General features: G+C 35.4%; 1 protein-coding gene across 1 annotated transcript in view; it reads right to left on the bottom strand.

Annotated features, from left to right (window-relative positions):
* Nucleotides 1–3500: 3500 nt before the first annotated feature.
* Nucleotides 3501–27000, bottom strand: part of LOC126416291 (uncharacterized) — a 172362-nt gene continuing 148862 nt past the window's right edge. The window contains exons 8-12 of the mRNA XM_050083944.1: nucleotides 25543–25647; nucleotides 19234–19392; nucleotides 19041–19133; nucleotides 6733–6898; nucleotides 3501–4904 (exon numbers count right to left, since the gene is read on the bottom strand). Coding sequence (XP_049939901.1) covers nucleotides 4720–4904; nucleotides 6733–6898; nucleotides 19041–19133; nucleotides 19234–19392; nucleotides 25543–25647 — 708 coding nt within the window. The 3' untranslated portion in view covers nucleotides 3501–4719. The remainder of the gene's footprint in view (nucleotides 4905–6732; nucleotides 6899–19040; nucleotides 19134–19233; nucleotides 19393–25542; nucleotides 25648–27000) is intronic.

The following is a 27000-nucleotide window of genomic DNA, read 5'->3' as shown; positions in this document are numbered from 1 at the left end:
TAGATGGAACCAGTTAGTTCAGTTTCCTTAGCTATAAGTAATTTTAATTGTACCTTACTTCTCATAAGTGTAATGGTTAATATTTTCTATTTCTTGTATTGGATTGTTATTTAACACTGAGGTCCCTTTTGTTACTTGATTTGTAACATCCAATCTGCATATCCTTTTAATTTGGTTCCTACCACTAGATGTTGCAATCAACAACTTGCAGTGGGTGGCACAGGGTTAGTTCCATAGTATTCAGTGTGTGGCCAGCACTGTAACATGTAGTTCTATTTGAGACATGCCTATATATTTTAGTATATTGACAACTCCCAAGGATTGTGTGTCTTTTAATTATTTGTTTCTCTCATGAATTTGACAATGGTTTTATCCTATAATACATGAATTGTCATGTGCTGTCTGGGCTCATCTTTTGACTGTGTTTTGGAGATGTATTAGTGATCATGCATGGTTCAGATCAGATGGCCATCTGCTGTTTCATCCAAGGTTTTACTGAAGGGTGACATGTTTTTACATACACTTGTACTTCGGAATTTATGACCCACGAAGTATTAGTTTTATGTGGCCTAAAGAGATATCTCTGGGGTATGAAACCAGTTGTCATACTGTGAAAACTTGATAAATAGCTATTGCAGATTTGGACTTCCACTCAGTTTTAATATAGACTATTTTACTATCTCTGATTTTAAATTGTTTCATTGTCCTTCACATTATGTACAAGATTTCTTGCCTGACATATAAGGTTATTTGTTGCTATCAAAGTCAGTTGACAACAAGAAGGATGTTATGAGCATGCTATTCATTGGAATGATTACTGTGAAAAATTGCATTTTGGATTAAAAGATAATTTTCTTCTATAATAATAGCAGAAATAATTCATTAGTTATGCATTTGCCAAATTAATCATTTTTTATTTGTATTTTTTACAAATTATTGGCTCACAGCATATTAAATCCAACATGTTGTCCTTAAATTTGAAGAACACAACTGCAAACTCGTTTCACATTTTTCATGTTTCTAGAAGTAAGCCGCACACACAGTAACTCCATATTTTACAATTTCTGAAAAATTTCCCGGGTTAGGAGTAATAAGTTTCTTGCTAATCCCGTAAAATTTTGTTTTTTGGATTTGAAACACTGCTTCTCATATATGTTTCAACAGCTGTGCTGGCATAGTGGAGCTGCTGACTAGCTAAGTTTTGGCTGAGCTATGTCACAGCAGGTAAACATAAATTTTGTGGAAATTCAGTTAGGATGATAGGTTTAATAAAATGTGTAAGTGAACTAATAATGCAACACTTTTCTAGTGGAACATTGTGGAATATTCCCGCTTCAGTTCTGATTGGTGGAAGTGATATAAGTAGCCTTCAAAATGGTGATGTGTTCAAAGCAGAGAGCTGCCATTCAGTTTCTTTTCTTGGAAAACCAGAGAATTGCAGATATCCATGGGTGCTTGCTGCATGTCTATGGAGACCTGACAGTGAACAAAAGCATAGTGAGTTACTGGGTGAGACATCTTTCACAACTGCAACAAAGTCACACAAACCTGGCTGACCTCCCTTGTGCTGGCTGGCCACACACAGCTGCAACTCCTGCAGTGTTGAAACACATGAACACTCTCATTCAAGATAATCAACAGATCACTATGAAACACCTTGCTGCACAAATGAACATCTCTGTTGGTTGTGCTAACACACACACCACCCAACTGACACCATAAACAGCAATGGAGGATCACCTATGCAGAATCGCTTGCACATTATGAGGTTGGTCATGCGAATTTTTTATAGCACATCATCACAGGTCATGAGACATGGGTTCATCATTTTGAAGTGGAAACAAAACTGCAGTACATGGAAAGGCACCATGCCAACTTTCCTCTGAAAAATGTTCAAAGCTGTACCCTCAGTTGGTAAAGTCATGGCAACAGTCTTCTACTCTACAGCAGTTATTCTATTTGATGTCCTCTGTCATGGTGCAATGAACAACTGTGAAGTGTATTGTGTTACTCTTAGAAAGTTGAAAAAATGATTTCAGCATGTTCATGCCATAAAAATGCAAACAAACTTATCTTTCTCTGTGACAACACAAGACCTCACACAAGTCTGCACACCCACAAGGAGCTCACAAGACTTCAATGGATTGTTCTTCCTCAACCATGCTACAGCCTAGATGTCACACCTTCCAACATCCATCTGTTTGTCCCAATGAAGGAGGCACTCTGCAAGAACCAGAACATGGATGTCAGGAAGGCAATTAATGGAGCAAGATGTAGGCTCCAATATTGACCACTAGAGTTGTATCGTGCAGGCATGCAAGTCCTCCCACTAAGGTGAAATAAGGCTGTCACACTGAATGGTGATTATGCTGAAAAACAGGGTTTTTTAGCCAAAAGAATGAGGAATAAAATGGTTTATTCAAATCCTGAATAAAATAAACCTGCTTTCAAAAAGATAATTTGCTGAATCACTTACTGAAAGCCCCTCATACATGCTGTTTCAGTTTTATTTAAAAAATTTCCAATTCAGATATTGCAAATTGGATGCCATGGTCCTTAAATACCAAGAACTCAACGTACAAAACTAGGTACTGTTAATCATAACGTGACATGTCATGTTGAAAAAAAGCAAGTTTCAAACAATCTCCATCTTCTATTGGAAAAGCTTGCAAATTAATAATCTTGACTGCATCAACTTCATTATAATTTACTGTATAATAATATAATATTTTGAGCAGAGGTGTTAAAGTACTTCCTTAGAACAGATAATCCATACATTGCTTCCTGTTAAATATATCTTGTGACAAACCTATGGAGGTAAAGTTACAGACAATTGATCTCACACTGTGGCTCATCAACACACATTCTAGCCACAGACCATTTGCCACTGGAACAGAAGAGGAGGTCAATGGCAATGGTAAATAATGTGCACTCTGTGATACCCCATATACGTACAATATGTATATGTGTGAGTGTTTTCCAACAAGGGAGAGAGGGAGGTTGCACACACTAGCACACATGCTTGACTCCCAAAACAATTTATAGACAGGCAATAAAGACAGTACCTACTTACAGCTTCTGAAACCACACTTACCTTTTGTTTATGTATTTTTATTGCTGCATTTTTGTCCATAGTACTGGGAGCTGTTTCTCTTGGCAGTGGGTACTGACTTGTCCATGTCTGTTTATGTCTATTGTGTGTATATTGTCTGTTAACTGGACATGTGAGTTATAGTTCCATATTTGAATGTGCACATTGTGATATAAATCAGAAATTCCTTACATCACTTGTACAGTTTTGGTTCATGAACTTGATATTTCAGGAACATTAGGAAATGCACTCAACTGCTACAATAGTAATCCCTCAGAACTGCATCTTCAGAAGAGTGATTTTGTGATGTAGCAAGGATACTAGGTCTTTTTTAAACACATAACATTATATAAATTATATATAAAAATTTATTTGTCAATATGAAATTAAATATATTTACATTGCATTTTGGAACTTAAATGAACTGTCTGTACAATTCAAACTCAATAGGAAACCTTTAAAGTACATTATTTTGACACATGCATTTCATTGCTATACAAAGTATGTTGCTACCAGAAAGTATGACCTTCAGTAGCTGGAATTCATGTCAAGAACAGATAGCCTTAATTTTGACAACAAATGCAGTACCATTCTGAATTTTAAGTGTGTTATAGGGAAGCTTAAACCATCCCTCTCTCTTTCAGTTGTATGTCGACAGGTTTCGCATCTTGCTTTCTCTGTTTAGGATCTTTAAATCTTCCACACATTTCTGTATGAGTCTTAAGATGTTTGTTTATCAGAAAATTTGAAGGGAGTGACAAAATGTCAGATTTTTCCAAAAACAGATCTCTAAGTAGGCATGCCAAACATCAGTAAAAAGTTTTAAAGGATTAGAAGAAACAGCTAACTGGCAGTGAAAATGCAGCATCAAGGAGAATGAGTTGCAGTTCTTTGAAGTCAGTATAATTTTCTGTGATCTGCTGATCTTTTCTAACAGTTTCTGTACTTTAGTACAGTATATTTCTAAATCACTCATGTACAGCTCTTTATTCATTATCTGCTTTGCAAATACACTGGGTAGCCGTAAGTATGTAATGTTCAGTTAGGAATCCTAGAATCTGTTTCAGATATAAATGATGCAACTCTTCATTGCCTTTACTTATAAATTGTAAAATGTATGACTTTATCCTCACTGTTCACATTGTTAAGTAACACAACTACAGCAGAAAATGTTATAAGTTACTGTTCATGCAGAGCTGTCATAGTTACTGAGAGAAATTTGACAAATTGTATTTACAACTGAGACATAGCAGAGTTCTCTTACTAAAAGTCATGCACCTAAACATCTGTTGACATTTCTTCTTAGAGACCTCAACTGTCAAATACGTTTCTTTAAAAAAATGTTATTTAATGGAAGGTAGTATACTGAATACAAAGTCCAACTCAACACACTTGACACTTACATGCATGCTTAAGACCATCAATGTTTTATAATTGTTTCTGCAAGTAACATTTGATAAAAAAATTTCTTGCTGAGTCTCACAATCAAGACTGAAATCATTGTTCATGTTTATTCCATAGAGTAAGTCACAGGAATGATGATAACAATTTCAGCCAGTCAGTCATCTCTTTTGCTGGCTCCAAGGATGAAATAATCTTGAAGCAATTATCAATGTCATTGGCATGCTTTATGATTTTGAGACATGATATGCATCCATCCGCCACTTCTTATCTTCAACATTGTTTTCGCTGGATTTTCTCTGTCGTTTGAGCCAGAGGTAAGCTGTGGTGAGGCAGGAAGTGACCAGTACTGTTAACAGCAAGACAGAAACCACGAGGAACGCAGGCATTGACATACAAATGCCATCTGAATCTGTAAATAAATAAGAAAACATTATTTGGACTCATTTCATAATGACTTGCAAAAGCTAAGATATACTGCCAGGCTTATCCTTCATCTGTTCATAGGTCAATCTCTTGTGCCACACACTACCTATTACAATGTAGTTTGAAGTACGGAGAACGAAGGCGATCCCAAAGGAGTCAAAGTCAGTTACATCATCGTTTACATCTACAAGCCACCATACAGTGCATTGCAGAGGTTACCTTGTAACATCAATCTGTGTCTCCCTCTACAGATTTTACCCTCTACATTCCCCCTTATACCATGGAATTTATTACTTGATGTCTTAACAGATATCCTATCATTCTGTCCCTTCTTTTTGCCAGCATCTTCCACATATTCCTTTCCTCAATGATTCTGCAGAGAACCTCCTCATTCCTTATCTTATCAGTCCACATAATTCTTCTATAGCACCACATCTCGAATGCTTCTATCCTCTTCTGATTTTCCTACATGTCTCACTGCCATACAATACTGTGCTCCAAATGTACATTCTCAGAAGTGTCTTCCTCAGATTAAGACCTATGTTTGATACTAGTAGGCTTTACTTGGTCAGGAATGTCCTGTTTGCTAGTACTAGACTGCCTTTTATGTCCTCCTTGCTCCAACTGTAATGGGCTATTTTGCTGCCTAGGTCAAAGAATGCCTTAACTTCATTTACTTTGTGATCACCAATTATGATGATAAGTTTCTCACTGTTCTCATTTCTGCTGCTTCTCATTACTTTTGTCTTTCTTTGGTTTACTCTCAATTCATATTCTGTACTCATTTGATTGTTCATTCCATTCAGTAGATCCTTTAATCCTTCTTCACTTTTGCTGAGGATATTAGTATCATCAGAGAATGTTATTATTGATATTTTTTCACACTGAATTTTAATTACTTTCTTGAACCTTGCATATATTTGCATAATCACTTCTTCAATGTTCAGATTGAACAGTAGGGGAAAAGGTCTACATCCCTGCCTTTCACCCTTTTTAATCTGAGCACGTTATTTGTGGTCTTCCACTCTTATTAGCTCCTCTTGATTTCTGTACATATCATATTTCATCCATTGTCTCCACCATTTTTTTCAGAATTTGAGCATCTTACGGTACTCCATTTTACATTGTAAAACTATTTTTCTAGGTTAGAAACTACATGAAGATGCCATACCTCCTTCCCTGGTGCACTGTACTATATAGAGAGTCCAAATGTATCATAGATTAGATTTCTTGAACTAACAAGAACTTTGTTCTAGGATGAAGCTTACTTTTCTTGTCTGATTTTCTATTGTATACTGATTTCCATGTTTGTTACACACATTTAATCAAACTGTACTAGTGTGATTATTACTAGAACATTATTCAATGTGCTTCCCAAGTGGAGATCTTACAAGATAGTTAAATAGGAAAATAAGAGAAATAGTGTAAGGGATTTACAGTAGTTGTAAATGGAGAATTGATAATCAGATTAAGTAATGGTAATTAAGATTAAAGTAGATATAGCTGTTCTAACTACTACATACATAATGAGGTCAGCATATACCGTATTTGAGAGTTTGCTGTTTTATGGTGCTCTTTACAATTGAAAGTTTTTTATCTACCTTTACTGATATTTAGAACTCACTACATTTATCTGAAAGAATGGAGATAAATAATCAGAAAATTAAAATGTTTTACAGAATCAAACAATGGGAAATCCAGGAAGACACACAAAATTGATAATAAATAAGTGTAAAGAGTACAAAAAATAATTTATTGAGTATTTGACTGTGAATACTGTGGTAAATTTTAATAAGTATCTTAAATATACTTACATGAACCAATATTTATAACTGTTGAACGAGATCCAGTAAGAGCATCCAAGTCATCAATGTCTTCAGGAGCAATCACCCTGAATGAACGAAAAACCTTGAGTGGCTCCCCATCTGTGGAATTGTCAGTCCACAGGTCTCGCCTTCTACGAGATATGGGGTTTAGACTCTGTTTGGGAAAAATTTCAAATTACCAACTTTTCCATCATTTGTTATTGAATTTTAAATAGATATCTCATCACTTTTAATGTAGTAATATACTTACTAAAGGAACAGTCTTACAGTTGTTTCTGACATACTTTAGCAACATCCAAAATAGCACGCAAATGTTCCTGAAAGTAAGTTCTACAAATACTTTTTGCATGGCTGCAGTTTTCAAATGAGCTTGTGTACAGTAGTCATGTTTCCTTGTGCACTTACACTGTGTGTAAGTGGCATGTAATGAAAACTGAACTGAAATGCTAGAAACTGAATTACAGATATTTGAAGTTTATGGTTGGTATATCAAAGTGTATTGTTCAGTCTGTATTTCAGCAGTCTTGAAACATGAAAACATGGAAGATATTAGACAACTTTAAAAGAAATTAATCTCATCTGATAAACAAAAATTGTTTAATCTTACAATATGGTCTTTGAAAGCAAAAATTTGAGCATGACTACAAGAATACATCACTGCTTTGAAATAATGCTAACCAATTATATTTTTACTATAGATATTAGGATCTTTCAGAATGGCTTCATTTTCTCCTTATACTTCTGTTCTCTTCAGCTGTCTAACAGTGAGCAGCAGAGTGTACCACTGTTACTTCCTTTACTGTTCCAGTTGTACATGGGGAGAACGACAGTTTTGCACCCTTCTATTTTTACCATTATGGGCTTTTTACAAGTTATATGTAGAAGAAAACAATAATTTGTTTGAATCTTCTAGAAATGTACAATCTCAAAATTTTATCAGTAAACTCTGTTGTGATTCACATTCCTCACCAATAGTACCTGTCTCTGGAATTTGATGATTATCTCTAAGAAGCCACAATAAAAGTGTTGCTTCTCTTTTGTTATCTCCTCTATTAATCTTACCAGGTAAGTGTCCCAGACTGATGGGTGTTTCTCAAGTGTCAGTCAAATAAGAGTTTTACTACATTAACTGCATTTTCTGTGACTGCTTACCAAACATGACAACAATATTAAAGAGAAAAACACTTCCTAATGTTCTGCAGACTTATCTTTAGTTGGTCATGACCAGCTTTCAGCTTCTCATGCCATCTTCAGGTGAGAACTGAATGCCACGAAGACAGATAAACATGATGTGCAACTTACACAGATATTATTTTTACAGAAGATATAAAAATGACAAATTGTTTGTGTAGGAAAATACTATAATAATTACATTAACTAAAAAAAGGGGAGTAATCAAAGTTTATGTGGAGGTAACAAATTACAAGAAATAAAATGAATTTACAGTTTGAATCCAATATTTGTAACACAAGGGGGAAATGGAAACTGAGCTTCATCATTCAACACTAGGCTGAATTCTGTGTTTGTTGATTTCTGTTGCTTCCAGTAAGGTTATCTTCCTGCTTTTTTTCTTTCTTTTTTTTCTTTTTGGAATGGAAAACTTCACATTTTACATCATATGGTTTGTTTTCTGCTACAAGATGATCAGCAAAGGTCAAATCTTTCTTCCTTAATTGCCAGCTTCTCTCATGTTCATGTAGCCTAAATAACACAGCTCTGCCTGACTGACCAATATACCATTTTTGACACTGCTTCCAAGTGATTTTATAGATGGCACTCTGTGCCAAGGGTTGCATTTTGTCTTTACTAGTGAATAAAAATTTTGATATGTTGCTGGTATTATAGAATGCAGATCTGTTGGTACAATATTAACTTTTTTGCTAGGTTGTCTGAAATGCTGTCAAAATATGTGATTTTGCTTCTGGTTGTGAAACTATCAAGTGATAGCTGTCAGCCAGCATACAGGAGTGGTGTAATTTTATTCATTTTCTTTTTTGATAGAATATTGTCAACCAGGGCAGAGCTATAGCCACTGCTAGTAGCAATTTGTTTGATGGTTTGTAGTTCTGTTTGAAAGGCTGATTTAGATAAGGAAACAGACATGAGGCAATGTCCTGCTGAACAGAAAGCTTCATGTTAGTAGTTGTGTGGAAGTTTTGAGCTTGCAGGGACTACTGTATCAGTAGCTATGTTTTTTGCTGTAAATGCTAAATACATTTGCTTCTAGTAATATCTGTATTAAGGTCCAAGAAATTAATAAAAGAGCCTCTCAGTTACATTGTAAGCTGAGTTTTCTTATGTTGTGAGTTTAGCTGCTGCAGTAATGTATCTAACTGTCCAGTGATACTAAGCCATAAACACAACACATCATTGTCATATCTGAACCAGTACTTAATTTTACAAATCAGTGGTTCTTTCTGTAAGAAATTTTGTTCAAAACAGTTCATGAAAATTTTGGGTAGGCCATCATACTGATTATAATACTTGTTTTGAAACTGGAAGTTATTCTGTTTTGCATGCATTTGAGTAGCATAAATTGTGTCATGTAATTCAAGAGGATTTACTTTTGATTAGTCCAAAAGAGCTGTTAATATGTTTATGGATTCATCAGTAGGAGCATTTGTAAATAAGCGAGTGGCATTAAATGATACTATTTAGAACTGGGTGAGATTTGCATATCTTTAATTTGGTCAAGAAGAGCCATAGAATTTTTGATACCAAACTTAGGTTTACAACCGGTTTCCCTTTTAATGACATGATCAAGCTCTTTTATTAGTAGGTAACATGGAGCAGAAAAGGATGACATTTCTGACCATATTGGAACAATATCTTTAGCTTATTTTATTTTATCAGCTATGTCCTTTATAAGTGGACTACACAATTCATGAAGATTCTTCCAGTGACTCTCATTCTGGTAACTGTGTTTTGTATGATTAGTTTATAAGATCATCCCACGTGCATATCTTAGATATTTCCACTGTTTCCAGTGAATATTCAGCAATTTTATAATCAATAATAATGGGTATTTCTGTTTGTTTATGTTCAATGCATTACACCTGCTAGTGTTGGAGATCAACTGCCAATCCCTGCACCAAACGTTGATCTTCTGCAGGTCTTTCTGCATTTTGCTACAAGTTTCTAGTGTTGCTTCACTAAACAAGTCCTATACAAATCATTGATACTGATTCAGATTTCATCATTGATCGATGACCGATTTATAATCAATCTTAAAACAATTGAATTGAATTGAATCATTGATTTTAACCTTTAAACTGTTGTATCGGTTGACTGAGACAACCAGAGCTAATTGTTTTGCTCCTAATTGTAATTACTCATTGTTGGACTGTTGGCAGTTCCATCTATGTTAGTCATCTTTATTGCTGCTGGAGTTGTAGTGAGAAGTCGTTGGCAATAATTGCTGCTTATTTTTGTCTGTGCTCTGTTTGCTGTACAGAGTCAACCATGCAACTGATAATGTAAGTAAAAATTTTTGTATTTATTATTTATACTATCATTTTTATAGGTAAAAATCTTTCATTATCAAATAAGTTTCATTTTTGTTTGTACTTTTAGGGTTCATTTCAGAAAAGGGTTGTCAGAGGAGGAATTTGAAAAAGCTACTAAATGACAATTCCAATGACAGCAAGCATTCTGCATTTGACCAGTCCAATTCACAATAGTGAATCAGGATCCTTTAAAGGGAAATGAACATGTACATCTTGAAGAGCAGGACAAACAATATTATGAAGTAGAAGATATTGATGGTGATGATTTTGATTTTATCTGTGGCTCTTTTGTTGGCAAAGATGATAAAACTAAGTGGTCCAAGGAAAGTGTTATCACCAAAACAGAAAAAATGTCCTAAAAACTATAATAAAAATCCTTTCTGTTCTAAGAGGTCTGCTAAGGATATTACAGAGGAAGTGACAGTGTTCAATATGATTACTGATGAGGATATGTTTGATTTACCAAGTGTTGTGGTGTGCTAAGTAATGACTGATATCATTGTCAATTATTAATACAACATTTTCTATTGTTTAACATATTTGAACCATATTTGACAGGTATTTGTATTTTTTTGCAGGTCCAGTTTGATTGAAGACCAACGTCTTGTGTGACATCACTGTGATCCAGGTCATCATGCTGATGATTGAATGAAGAGTGTTTTTTATTGAGCATGTGTTCTGCAATGGGGATGTTTACCTCAGCAATAGAGGTGTATTTGCAGCAAAGTTCCAAGAAGTGAAGATGCCTAACTGCAATGCTGTACAGAAGCTCATCACCAAGTTTCGAATGACCAGAAGCATACAAATGCTCGAAAATCAGGCAGGCTATCCACATCGAAAGAGAAGGTGGCGGAGCTGCAAGACATTATTCTGCAAAGTCCAAAGAAATCAGTCAGATGGCAGCTCAGCAGGCCCACATTTCCATGGATTCGACTCACAAGATTCTCCAGAAGTTACTATACATGTATCTGTATAAAATGTCAGTCGTGCATTAATGGAGAGACGCCAATTGTCCTATGTGTGTGAACTTTTGCAACTGGTTTCTGTCCTTCCTGCAGGACAATGATGAGGGGGTTCTTGACACAAGTTTTTCATGTATGAGGCATGGTCCCCATCTCTCTGATTATGTGAATAGTCGGAATAGTCATGTGTGAACTTCGGAGAATCTGTATGAATTTAATATGTCCCCAGTGCAAGATCAATAGGTTGGTGCCTTGTTCTCCATGACTTGGAAACACATCATTGGACCGATCTTCTTTCAGGACACCAGAAATGCAGAACAGTACAGCACCTGCATTCTGGAGCCCTTCCTAGGTGAACTGAATGACGACGAAACTGAGAAAACCTGGTTCCAACAGGATGGGATGACTGCACATACCACCCACAAGGTGATGAACTTTTAAAGAACATCTTCAGTGACCGCATAATCTCTTGAGGACACTGACCTCTGCACTCACCCAACTTGGCTTCTCTGGATTACTTTCTGTGGGGTATATTGAAGGGACACTCCCAGTGTTCTGCATAATGTGCAGGCAGGAATGTGTGAAGTCTTCAAGTTCAAGGGGATCACTTCCATCATCTCTTATACGAGGCTAATCCCAAAAGTAAGGTCTCCTATTTTTTTTATAAGTACATAGACCTGTTTATTTCTACAATGGTTTACATCAGTTTACAGCTTCAACATTTAGCTATTTTTTGACATAATCATCATTTCTGTTGATGAATTTTTGTAGACACAGTGGCAGTTTTTGTATGCCCATGTCATGCCAGCTCGTGCCATGCTGTTCAGAAAGTTATGAACCTCTTCTTTCACCTCTTTGTTGGAGCTGAATTGCTGGGACCACAATTAATGCTGACAGGTACTATGAGACTCTGAAAAAACTCAAACGGGCAATTCAGAACTGGAGAAGAGGAACATTGAGCAAGGGCATACACATTCCCCATGACAACACTCGCCCACACATTGCTCGGCAAACCGTTGCACCCCTGCAACAGTTTCAGTGGAACATTATCTTCCACCCACCCTACAGTCCTGACTTGGCACCCAGTGACTATCACCTGTTCCCTAGTTTAAAAGAACATTTGGCTGGAAGGTGATTCAGCTCTGATGACAAGGTGAAGAAAGAAGCTCTCAACTTACTGAACAGAATGGCAGCGAGCTGGTATGACGTGGGCATACAAAAACTGCCACAGTGCCTACAAAAATGCATTGACAGAAATGGTTATTATGTCAAAAAATAGCTAAATGTTCAAGCTGTAAACTGATGTAAACCATTGCATAAATAAACAGGTCTACGTACTTATAAAAAAATAGGTAACCTTACTTTTGAGATTACCTTCGTAACTTCCATGACTTGACAGCAAGTTATGAACTGTAAACTTACTTATTGAACACCCTGTACTTGTGGAATACAGTAACTTGCATATTAAAAACCTGATATCACAAAACAATTATTCTATATAGGGGGATGTAAAGGAGAGTTCAAGGGAAGGGATCTGTGTTCTTATTGGAGCCCTTATTTTGATTGCTTGAGGGGAGGAAATGAAACAAATGTTGAAGAATTTTGGGGTAATGATGGCACTGAATGTCATACAGAGTTCCTTATTTCTCTTCAGAAGCATGAGATTTGATGATAATGTGACAAAAACACAAAGATGTGGGGAAGATAAATTAGCAACAATCAGGTCCATATTTAGATAAATTTGTTACAAATTGCATGGAAAGCTATCATTTGAGAAAGTTTGCAACCACAGATGAGATGATAACACCTTTTAGGCATAGATATTCTCTTGTTCAATACATAAAAAACAAACCAGCCAACCATGGTTTCAAATTCTTTGCTATTTGCAATGCTAAAATTTACTATACCACATCAGTTGTGCAATATTATGTAACACAACAAAATGGCCATTAAAAGATATCAAATGAACCATATGATTTTGTGCACTACCTGTCAGAAACTATGAATGGACCCAATGGAAATATTAGTTAGCATACTAGTTATTCACCTGCAATCTTGCTTTTGCAGAAACACATCACTTGCATTGGGGAAAAGGGAAAAAATAACTGTAGACCCTCTGGAATTCCCACTTATGAAATCCAAGAATACTGGGTTCTCACTGTTTGGGTACTAGAAAGATATTACAATTGTGTCATATGTGCCCAAAAAAAAGTGTTCTTCTGCTTAGCACCATGCACAGTGAAGGCACAAGTGGTGAAGGAACCAATAAACCACACATTATCATGGACTACAACATGGCAAAGAGAGCATCTGACACAGTCAATAAGATGTGTAGTAATTGCCCTGTGGCTCGTGTAACTAGAAGATGGGCAATGGCTGTTTAATTTTCTTTACTAGATATCACTGGCATCAATGCCCAAATATTGTTTCAGCTGAATGAAGAAAATCCAAGAAACCAAAGAGAAAATTAAAAAGATAAAATCTATAGTGGTATCAGTTAAAGAAGAACATCTGAAATCCATTGTCACCAAAAAGAAGTCATGAATGACTGAAGAGATATTTAGAATGATGGACAGAAGAAGGAAAGTGAAAAGTAATCCTGATGGATATAAGAATATCAACAAGGAGATCAGGAAACTGATACAAGAAGCTAAGGAAAGAGAAATACAGGGACAGTGCAATGAAATAGTGAAATTACAATTGAAGCATGATAGTTTCAATATTCATAAAAAAGTCAGGACAGTGACAAAAAATTACAGAAAAGTGACAGTAAAAGGGTGTGTGAATAATGAAGGAAAAATAATAGTCAGACAAGATTAGCTTAAAGAACTATGGAAAGCATACATATAACAATTCTTTTATGACAACCAGAGCTTCCTCCAATATATTGTGAAACTGAATGAAATATGGTAAATCACCTGGTCCTAACAATGTGAATGCCAAAATTCTCAAGCTGGTCTGTGAGGATAATTTGAAATGGCTGACTGTAATATTCAATGACATCTATGACTCTGGTAACATTCCACGGGAATGGTTTAAATCCAAATTTATTACATTGCTCAAAGAGCCCAGAGCCCAGACTTGTGGTGAATATGGGACCATCAGCCTCATGAGTCACCTGCTGACAATCTTTCTGAGGATCATTCACCAAAGAATTTACAAGATCTGTGAAGAACAAATTTCTTCTACACAGTTTGGTTTCAGAAATACATTTGGCATGCGTGAAGCATTATTTAGTATCCAGGTACCATTTCAAAGGTGCAGAGATTTTAATTGCAACATTTATGCCTGCTTTATTGATTATCAGAAGGCTTTTGATAGAGTAAAACACCAGAAGATTGTTGACATTTTAAGAAGCATTGGTTTGCATGATAAAAACCTATGTATAACTGTGAACCTGTATTGGAAAGTCAGGTTCTGTGAGGCTGGACACAGAAAATACAGAAGAGATAGACATTCTACGAGGTGTAAGGCAGGGTTGCATATTATCCCCACTCATTTTCAACATCTATTTAGACCACATCTTTAAGGAACCTCTTTATGACGTAGAGATGGGAGTGCTCTTAAATGGAAAATGTATCAACAACATCCAATATGCTGATGACACAGTAATATTTCCTGACAGTCAGGATAGTTTGCAGTACTTTGTCTATAGACTTGCACTAAAAAGCTCTGAATATGTTCTGCATGTCAGCCCTCAAACTGAGTGAGGTGGCACAGTGGTTACCACACTAGACTTGCATTTGGGAGGCCAACGGTTCAATCAATGCATCCAGCCATCCTGACTTAGGTTTCCCGTCATTTCCCTAAATCACTCCAGGCAAATGCCAGGATGGTTCCTTCACTGTCCTTCACTAATCCAATGACACCGATGACGTCGTTGTTTGGTCTCTTCCCCCAAACAATTCAACTCAACCCTCAAAAAATGAAAACAATGACAATCAGTAAAAACAGAGTCCCTGCATGTCACATTAAGATAGACCAAAATCACATAGGGCAAGTACTTAAATACATGTACTTTGGCACTAAAATAAATGACCAGTGGGATCTTCCTGATGAGGTGAGAACTTGAGTTGGAAAAGCCAGGGCTGTCTTCAATAAGATGAGTAACCTTTTCAGAAATCATGGCTTAGCAATGATGACAAAGATCAGACTTCTACACTGCTATGTACTTTCCACCCTCTTCTATGGTGTTGGGTAAGTGGCTGGAGGTGTTTGAGATGTGGCTGTACAGGAGAATGTTAAGAATACCATGGACAGTCACAAATGTCAAGGTTAAAAAAATGGTTCAAATAGCTCTGATCACTATGGGACTTAACATCTGTGGTCATCAGTCCCCTAGAACTTAGAACTACTTAAACCTAACTAACCTAAGGACATCACACACATCCATGCCCAAGGCAGGATTTGAACCTGCGACCATAACGGTCATGAGGTTCCAGACTGAAGCACCGAGAACCGCACGGCCACACCAGCCGGCACAAATGTTAAGGTTCTGCGAAGAATGAAGAAAGAGAAAGAAGTACTGGACACTGTGAAAGGGAGAAAGATCCAGTACCTGGGACACATCATGCAGAACAACAACAGATACCATCTCCCCCAGACCATTCTGCAAGGAAAAATACCAGGGAAGTGAAGCATTGGCTGGAGAAGAATATACTGACTTAAGAACATTAGAATGTTGACCTCTAAAACATCTACAGAGCTATTTAAAGCAGCAAGTGACAGGAAAAGAACTGCTAAGATGGTTGCCAACATCTGGAATGGATAGGAACCAGAAGAAGAAGAGAAGAATACAACACATAAGTGCTGCAGAAGTAATCTGCATTGCAAAATAAATGTAGGCCAAGTGTGATGTGAGATTATTATGTGTGTTAGAAATTTGTTGTAAAATAAAAGAGTATGATATTTTTATTAAATTTTAGCTCCCTTTTAAGAACAAATAAAGTTCAAACATTAAACCATATGTTTATATATAGAAAAAAACCAAATAAAGTCAATTGGTTTTCAGTACCAACTATATTAAGACAGTGTTTTTCATGCCTCTAAACATGTGATGGTTCATTGGAAGAATCAACCACAGGACCACAGATTCTGCAAAAACTGATACAACAACTCGAGGGTTAAGACTGGTGTTAAATGATGCATTTATAGAACAATGTAATAAAGTGGCTTCATTTTTTACCTACATCTCTGTTCTCATCAAGCTATCTTAATGTAAGCAACTGTATCACTGTCACTTCTTTATATTCCTGTTTCTGTTGCAAATGGTGCATAGGAGGACCACGTATTTTATACTTCTGCATTTTTAGCTTCATGGACTTTTTGTAAGCTATATGTAGGACAATGCAGTATATTGGTGGGCTCTTCTAGAAATGTGCACACTCAGAATTTAACAGAAGTTTATATCAGCAGAGGAGACCATTGACCTTTATATTGAGTTAGATTATAAAAGTCAGTGTCTTGCTGAAATAATATTTTATTGAAACTGAGTATTGGTTTCACCTTTTGAGCTATCATGAGACCTAAAAAATTAGCTGTGACATGAAGGCACATATTTTATACATCTGTACTGGCTGAGTACCTTCATGTTTCCACTAAATTTTTAGACCTGATGACAGTTGAAAAACTGGAAATCATCATCAATTTTATTGAAATATTATGTGACTAAAAGGCTGACTTTTATAATGTAACTTTATAGTTGTTATGTTTAAATATCACCTTAATACTGTAACATGATGAAGAAATTTACACACAGCCTTCTCCAAGCTTTTTTTAAGAGACCAAACCACTATAGCTCCTGAGGCTGGGATCTATAAAAGACTAAATTATCAAATTTTTCCACCTTTAACAATTATGTTCATCCTAATTATTTTGTACTACAAATCTGTACTAATCTCATCACCTATAATCATATTATTTACACTTTAAACTTGCCCCAACCACCAACCGTCTTTGAACTTGCAATTAAAATTCAAAATTTTGTCACTAGCCACTTCTGATTCCAACCAGATTTTTATTTCCAATAGTTCTGTGTATGCTCATTACTACCATTTATAAGTGAGACAGTTCTTGGACCATATGGATGCTCCTGCAGTTAAATATGGTATTAACATTTTCTTTTTCTGACAAGTTATGATAAATGAATCTTTCTCTGATCTGCAAATAACATATTAAAATTTTCTTTCTCTGATACAGTGACAAAAGCTTACATTTGTAGTTAATGGTGTCAATGCTTGTCCATCCCTAAAATCAGAAAGTAATTTATAAGGCTGTTAAGGGGGTTTTCTCCATTAAAAATCCACATATTTGTGCTACATGCATTATGCCATCCCAACAGCTGCTTCCTGATTTATTAAAAAGGCTTCTACAGTTACTCACTTTTGGACTACAATTCTCCTCCTGCCTCCCTCCATTCCCCCCCCCCCCCCCCCCCCCTGCTCACGAAAATTTTGTATCTGGGACTGGGAGTTCTTTCTTCATCATAAAGCACCAAAATTTGTATGGTTAAGCTTATATTAGTTGGATGATAACTATGTCTTCCTTTCTAAGTCTCCTCATGTGCCCTTTAGACTCATGAACATCCATCTTTGTAATTCAAAAGAAAAGTCATAAATTATGGGTTGCTTCTGACATTCTTCCTGAATATTATATGTCTCCTAATACAGAATTTCAAATATCTTTTCTAGCCATTTACTAGCTGCTGAACTTGACTATTCTTTAATTTCCTATCTCTATGTGTCATTCATTGGCTGGGATACTGAGAAAACTGAATCAGTCAACAAAGGAAATTGCTTGCAAAGCACTTGTGTGACCAATCATGGACTATTACTTAAGTGTGTGCACCCAATACCAAAAACTAAACATTTTTAAGTGGTATTTTATATCCCCATTTCACAAAATGGTTCCAAAGTAGTCACTTAGTGTCATATTTCCTCACTGATCACATCTTCTATAAATTAAATGGCTGTCTATATTCAATGGTTGAAAATTATTGTTAATTACATGGGAAGTAACTGTATTCATTATAAAGTCGAATGACATGTTGTAGTGTGTTCTAAACAGCCCTCTCTTGTTACAGGTATAGGTACTGGTAATGATTTTCTTTGAGAAATACTAATTTATATAAATACTAAACTACCAGTTGGAGATAAAGAGCAGCAATTTATTAGTCTAGCTGGGAAGGCAGTAGTATTTTTGTTTCAAAACAAGGGATTACTTAGTAACTGACTACATTACATGAAGCCAACACATGTTAAAAATGGTAAAGCTGTATACTGATATGTTACCAATATTATTAATAAAATGTGCAGATTTAATTTCTAAATATTGCTTCTCTTTAAACACGTGACTTGAATGGTTCAAGTAACAATATGTTTCCCACCTTTGTGGAATTTACAAAACATTATGAACAAATGAATGAATTATTTAACCTGCATTACTCACTCTAAAGTTCTAAGTTCATCTCCACTTCACCACTGTAGAATTAATTTTGTTATAATTGTGTTTCTTTGTGCCTGTCTTTCTACTTTCCAAGTCAGAACAATAATGTCTTGCCATGTCCCTGGTCAGGTTCATTTGAGTGTTTGTGTTGCTGTATGTGTGAATATGTGTACTTAACTAGAGAAAGAGCAAGAGGTTCAAAACTAGTACAAAATGTATTGTTTTCTGTTGCATATTTCTAAGTGCCACACATCAGTCAGCTAAAGGTGAGCAATTACCTTATCTTATTTTAATGTATTTTCCATGTCAGATTTATATAATATCAGTTTTTAAATATGTGTTATGATTTTAAAACATGTTTTCCTATGAAAAAACTAGTTCTTACCTGTCCTGGAGTAGGACATCCTTCACACTCCACTTTGCACAGCTCAACATTACACTCAAAGATGAGATCCATTATATCTGGGAATTTGAATGCCTGTAATGTAAATAGTGGGAATGCATTTTATATCAATCATTGCATTATAGACCTGTGAGAGTAAAGGAATTTTAATAAAAATTATGTGTTATATACTAACTTGAAAATATGCGTATGCAATCACTGAAGCAGAACTAGATCCTGTGTCTTTAGTCTTCTGGAAGGCACCAATTAATTTAGGCTTCAAGATACAGCCTCTTTCATCTGTCAGTTCTACAACATTGTCACTATTTGCATCCCTTGCAACACATTGCTGCACCTTTTAAACAAGATAAAGGAACTCAGTAAATTATTCTTATTAACTATATTATCTTTCAATATTATTTTTAACATACTATGAGCAATATAATATAGATTCGTGTGACATTATATACAATGTATTGGTAACGTGTGCATGAATCTATCATACACTGCAAAAATACATTCCATATGATGCTATCAAGGAAGTTGAATTAGTACTGCCCAAATAAGGCACCTCTATTACAGGCAACTTTAACTAATAGTAGATTTTGATACCTATCCTGATTGACAAGCTTTGTGATTCTATTCCTTTTTTAAGTTAAGTTGTGTCTGAAACTATACGTCTGGTGTTTAAAAAAAAATTCTTTTCCATGTTTTCTGTGAAATTTTGGAAATTCATTCTTAATTTTTATTTTAAAGATTAATTAAAGATTAATTATCCTATAATACAGGGAGCAAAAGGCTATTTACAATTTGTACAGAAACCACATGGCAGTTATAAGAGTCGAGGAGCATGAAAGGGAAGCAGTGGTTGGGAAGGGAGTGAGACAGGGTTGTAGCCTCTCCCCAATGCTATTCAGTCTGTATATTGAGCAAGCAGTAAAGAAAACAAAAGAAAAGTTTGAAGTAGGAATTAAAATCCATGGAGAAGAAATAAAAACATTGAGGTTCGCCGACGACATTGTAATTCTGTCAGAGACAGAAAAGGACTTGGAAGAGCAGTTGAACGGAATGGACAGTGTCTTGAAAGGAGGATATAAGATGAACATCAACAAAAGCAAAACGAGGATAATGGAATGTAGTCAAATTAAGTCAGGTGATGCTGAGGAAATTAGATTAGGGAATGAGACACTTAAAGTAGTAAAGGAGTTTTGCTATTTGGAGAGAAAAATAACTGATGATGGTCGAAGTAGAGAGGATATAAAATGTAGACTGGCAATGGCAAAGAAAGCAATTCTGAAGAAGAGAAATTTGTTAACATCGAGTATAGATTTAAGTGTCAAGCAGTCATTTCTGAAAGTATTTGTATGGAGTGTAGCCATTTATGGAAGTGAAACATGGACAATAAATAGTTTGGACAAGAAGGGAATAGAAGCTTTTGAAATGTGGCGCTACAGAAGAATGCTGAAGATTAGATGGGTAGATCACATAACTAATGAGGAAGTATTGAATAGAATTGGGGAGAAGAGGAGTTTGTGGCACAACTTGACAAGAAGAAGGGACCACTTGCTAGGACATGTTCTGAGGCATCAAAGGGTCACAAATTTAGCATTGGAGGGCTGCGTGGAGGGTAAAAATTGTAGAGGGAGACCAATAGATGAATACACTGAGCAGATTCAGAAGTATGTAGGTTGTAGTAGGTACTGGGAGATGAAGAAGCTTGCACAGGATAGAGTAGCATGGAGAGCTCCATCAGTCTCAGGACTGAAGACCACAATTACAACAACAATTATCCTATAAATGCCATTTCTTTCATTTGGCTGTAATTGACACTGACTTTGAATTATGCAATATTTGGTTACAAAATTTTCTAATAATATATTACAAGTGTTTAAAATAAGAACTGTTATAATTTTTCATAAATCCCAATATAGATCAACATTTTCATGCTGTAATATATATCATTGGTATCTTGCACCAAAGAGTTTTCCAGTGTTTGTTTCACTTTCATGTAGGACAGTCCTTATTTGCAAAAGGAGTAAGGCAGTCTTTGTTTTAATAGTATCAAAGTATCTTTGATCTGGATACTGTAAATTGAGTGTCCACCATGTACGTCCTTTTATTGACATTTGTGAGTTTTAACTGAAGATGTGTCTCAAACATATTTCAGTCTCATCAGTTTGCAAACTGTGTTTGGTACAAAAAAATGTGGAAGACTCCCTTCAGGAAAGTGTGTAAAGTTGAAACCTGAAGTTGATTGTTTGCTTTGCGTGAAGGAGAAACAAACCACAACGTCTTGTGAGTGTGTTTCTTCACTAACATTTAAAACCCTAGACCTGAACGTCTTTCCCTAGATAATATCAAGATGATGATCAGAGCTGCAAAAATTTTATGCACCAATATGATTATTAAAAATCATATTGCTTAATGCAACAACCCTTCTATAAATGGTTTTTTACACCGCTGTTTCCTGTTACCTACGTATGCGCATTTACAAATCAGTTTATCGTGATGAAGAAATGCAAATACATCATCAACAATATATTTAACAAAAACTTTCTAGTTAGGGAATTGTAGTATTAGACCATCCATACTTGCCTAGCTATTTTTTTTTCCCGGTTGTATTTGAAAATTATTGTAATATTTCAAAACAAACAGTCACATAACAGAACATGCCTGCAACAAACTATAATAATATTTGCTGTTTTAAGGTCTAAAGCAGAGCAAAAGAGTGTTAGATATGCTGTGTTCAGTAATAGCCTACAGAATTTGATTTTAGTGTTTCTTTTTTATTTAAAAAAAAATTCATTGCAGGACAAAGTACAATATGTTTAATTTATAATGTTTATCTACGAAACTCTTATAGGCAAGTGTTTATGGAATTGAGGATTTCAATTTCAGCATGATAATTCATGTATCTTCTTATGATTAATGAGGAGGAATAAGAAAAATGATGTGCATATTTACAATAACAGAAGGCAAAATTGCCTTCAATAGTCTTAATCAAAATAATTTTAACCCCAAAAAGAGGTGAATATTGCTGATACCAAAATCTTTTTATCATTTACCTAGAAAAATAAAATGCCTAACAGATAGTTAAGTTAAATTTTAAAATAAACTAAAATAGGATCTTGTAATCCACTGAGAAAAATTTATTTTGTAGGTTGTACACTACATAATGTAAAATACAATACATGGTACCATCACTTCATTCATGTTTAAAACTTAATATTTTTACTATTACCAAATTCATCTGTACATATCAAACATTAAATAAATAAATTAAAATAGTTACATACCTTATACAACAAAATCTTTTCAAATAACTTCCAAATTTCAAATTGTATGTCCTATTGTCCTATTCTTGGTGTATATAAACAAATTCTATAAAAAGCACTATCTCAACTACAACACATTACAGCTTTGTGACCAGCCAAATATTGTGAGAAGTGGTAGATAGGATGAGAAGGGAAAGTTGTAGCAGTTCCCCCTGTTTTGTTCATCTTTGTTTATTGTCCTCAGTGTCGACCTACTGCGTTGCTACACTGGCTGAAAAATGGGTTGTGGATTCTGACACTAACTACTGTAAATAATGTAGCTGACAGGTGCATAGTCTCATTTCACAGTACCATACTTTAATTTCACTGTTCAAAACCCCCTAATAATAACTGGTATATGCCAGCACACTATTGTATAACTTTTGATCAGTCTCTTTAATACCAGAATGAAATTTTCACTCTGCAGCGGAGTGTGCGCTGATATAAAACTTCATGGCAGATTAAAACTGTGTGCCCTACCGAGACTCGAACTCGGGACCTTTGCCTTTCGCGGGAAAGTGCTCTACCAACTGAGCTACTGAAGCATCCCTCACGTCCGGAACTCACAGCCTTACTTCTGCCAGTATCTCGTCTCCTACCTACCAAAATTTACAGCAGCTCTCCTGCGAAACTTGCAGAACTAGCACTCCTGAATGAAAGGATATTGCGCAGACATGGCTTAGCCACAGCCTGGGGGATGTTTCCAGAATGAAATTTTCACTCTGCAGCGGAGTGTGCGCTGATATGAAACCTCCTGGCAGATTAAAACTGTGTGCCCGACCGAGACTCGAACTCGGAACCTTTGCCTTTCGTGGGCAAGTGCTCTACCAACTCAGCTACCGAAGCACGACTCACGTCTGGTACTCACAGCCTTATTTCTGCCAGTATCTTGTCTCCTACCTTCCAAACTTTACAGAAGCTCTCCTGCGAAACTTGCAGAACTAGCACTCCTGAAAGAAAGGATATTGCGGAGACATGGCTTAGCCACAGCCTGGAGGATGTTTCCAGAATGAAATTTTCACTCTGCAGTGGAGTGTGCGCTGATATGAAACTTCCTGGCAGATTAAAACTGTGTGCGAAAGGCAAAGGTTCCGAGTTCGAGTCTCGGTCGGGCACACAGTTTTAATCTGCCAAGAAGTTTCATATCAGCGCACACTCCGCTGCAGAGTGAATATTTCATTCTGGAAACATCCCCCAGGCTGTGGCTAAGCCATGTCTCTGCAATATCCTTTCTTTCAGGAGTGCTAGTTCTGCAAGTTTCGCAGGAAAGCTTCTGTAAAGTTTGGAAGGTAGGAGATGAGATACTGGCAGAAGTAAGGCTGTGAGTACCAGACGTGAGTCGTGCTTCGGTAGCTCAGTTGGTAGAGCACTTCCCCATGAAAGGCAAAGGTCCCGAGTTCGAGTCTCAGTCGGGCACACAGTTTTAATCTGCCAGGAAGTTTCAGCCTCTTTAATAGTTTGCAGGCAAACCTGCACATACTGATACAGTAATTTACTATTGAACATCTAATAGCAGTAAAACCATAACCACAAAGTTCACAGTTCTTGAAGAATAGAAAGGTACATGTGGAGCAGACACTGTTGTTGTTTTTACACATGACCTAATTGTGTAACACTTATTACACTGTTAAGTTGCACTGTTGTCATTCTAACCAACACAGGTTCCTCGTCTGAAACTCAGCCGTGAAGTAACTGACTCGTGACCAATAATTGGTCCCTTATATATCATCACAATAATAGATGCTGAAACTATGCATTGTCTGAAGTTTAACTTAGAGAAATTACAATTAAAACTTAACTCATTAAATTAACTGAATATATTGAAAAATTCATTCCTTTTAACAGTTTCTCCTACTATGAGGGTTAAGCCAAATTATTTGTTTAAATCATGAAATTAACAAATATAGTTATGCAGACAACACTTTTGACAAAACTATTAATTACTATGGAATTAATTAAGGGCTGGCTTTCTTAACATGTTTTTGAATAGAGCCAAATAGATACTTAAAGATTACTAGCATTTCGTCTTCCAAATGTTTACAGTTATTGCAGAATTTATATTTGTTTGTATGTCAACAATAGAATTTAATTTATGGAACAAATACTGATTTCATGCTATAATGAAAGATACTAACTAATAATAGAATAAATTAGAAAATCAATTAGGTACATATATGAAACTAAGCACAAAATTAAATCTGATGTTATATTCTTTAAAACTGATGGCCAATCTTTCTCTTTTTGAAAATGCAGATCCTATTCACTATGTTAACCATAATTAGTAAAAATTAATTTAAGGAGGCAGATGGTAAAACAAGAGGGGAATTAAAATTATCCCAGCTTGCTTCATCACAAACTGAGGAGGAATTGTGAAGTTTTATCCTTTAATACTTTAGGTTATCACTTGTTTCCTTCTTCTTCAATTATTGAATTTTTCTCCTATTGAGTAGAATGAAAGTTTAGCTGTTGTATTATGTCAAATCAGTAGTAACATACTGATACCAAAGGGGTTTGTTGAATCACTTGTGTTATTGTCAGAGGGACCAACTTTTAGCTGGCATCTCTGTGGCTGCAGGATATTGACCACACAGCAAAACTGATGCAAATTTAAACAAACAGGAAACCCTATTTGCTAAAATTTTCCTAAATTTTCTCCCCAGGTATCAGATCCTTTAAATTATGACATATCTGCTTGGATCACCTGTGTCTTAAAGTCAATCCTCGCCTTCTTTTAAACGTAACAAAACACTTATTGAATCAGGTTTGAATGTTATATGGCAGCAATTTTGATTACTAATAGCCTCTTGATCTTCAGTAGTTTGCTGTGTATACTGGGAAATCATGTGAGCTTTATTTGGTGTGTAATTAATAGCAGCAGGTAGTAACATGAAATTTTTCTGAATACTTATGATTTTGAAAATGGAAATAAATCACATTAATGTTTAAGATACGGTTGGTAGGATTCCACAGCTAAGGCAAAAAGTGTTTGATACAGCACAAGTCTTAAATAAATTATCATGTGGCATTCATATCCTTAGATGAATCAAGTACTGATTTTGGTTAACATTATCACCGAAGATAATACTGTTAATTCTTTTTTTTAAAATTTGTATTTGAATTCAAGAACTTTTGATGAAATCACCAAAATCATATCATAATAAGAAAGAAAGAAATTGTACATTCATACTTACTCTTATATCAAATCCAGGATCGCCTTCAACATAAACAACGAGTGTCATTGTTTCCCCAATTTTCACAAGACCGCTTGCTGGTGGAGCAAATGGCCCTTTACCAACCTGCATAATTACATATCATTATTCATTACCACCCAGTATGTGACTGATACAATATCATAGAAATAATGTGCACATTTTTATAGTAGTATAATATTGCTGTAATGTAAAATTCTGGATTTAAAAATACAATAATTTTTAGTGCATCATTGTAGTTCTCAGTATTTGTTCCACATTATATCATTTTCAAGTCTTCTTCCTGGTGTTGCTTCAGCTATATTGCCATAAAGAAAACTCCAGATGCGGAGCCAAATTATGAGGGGATGCTAATAACAATAGTTTGACTTCGTATGAGTACACACCTGTTGACAACATCAGTAAAGGCATTCCAGTTTGTCTTATTAAGATAGCCAACAACATATATTTTGGATGAAATGCTGAATTACTGAAGTTACTAAAAAAACTTGAGATTACTGTTTCACGAGCTATCAAACCTCTCCAGCGTAGGGAATATTAAAACCCGAATTGAGTAATGATTTGTTATTAAAAATAATTACAGACAATAACAAGTAAGGTGAATGTGTATTAACCTCACTCAAGAGGATGTCTTGACAAACAACTTTAATTTAAAAGGTAATCAAGAATTTCTTCTTGCCACTAGAAAATCAATCTGGGGTAGAGTGTTGTATCTTGGAACACATTTCAGACATTTGTCTCTAGCCAGCTTTATAATAGGTGTTCAATATATTTTCTTACACTGTTTTCAAACAACACTTTTCAGTGTTTATGTGCTGCAGAATTTTTCTGAAATTATGAAATCTACTTTGGCAAAGTAAGGATTTTCAGAATGTGAAAAAATGTTCCAAGTTACAAAATGTTCATGTACTTAGGAACAAATTTTCTGTTGAAATTTAAAAGTAAATCAATTAAGAAAATCTTTTCAGTATTGTGTTTAATAGTCTACTGGTTACATTATGACTGTACTACTCACCAGTAACCAGTTACTGTAATCAAAAAATGTAAACGTATTATCAAAACCCCTTACAAGTTAAATACATTTTGAAACACAAGTTATTACATACCAACACAAATCTCCACTTTCAATACAGGTAAGGTTGTTGAGACATTACAGAAACTCAGTTTGTTTGGAAATACTACACATTCCATGCTGGAAAGCCTTCTCACATCCCAAGGTATGGGTTGGTGCATGACCAATGAAGTATGGCTTCAACTTTCACAAATTATATAATTAGTTTTTAAAATATGTATATAGAATTTTACTCACCATAAAAGTTCTGTAACTAAAGAATTAGCAACATCTTCCAAATTTCTTTATTTTTTTTTTCTAGTCCTTAAATGTGTAGAACTTGGAATACTTAGAAATACTGCACAAAACACAACATCATGCCTCACAAC

Source organism: Schistocerca serialis, chromosome 8 (genome assembly GCF_023864345.2).
Source record: "Schistocerca serialis cubense isolate TAMUIC-IGC-003099 chromosome 8, iqSchSeri2.2, whole genome shotgun sequence".
NCBI classification, from domain to species: domain Eukaryota; kingdom Metazoa; phylum Arthropoda; class Insecta; order Orthoptera; family Acrididae; genus Schistocerca; species Schistocerca serialis.
This window is presented reverse-complemented; position numbering and strand designations above follow the sequence as displayed.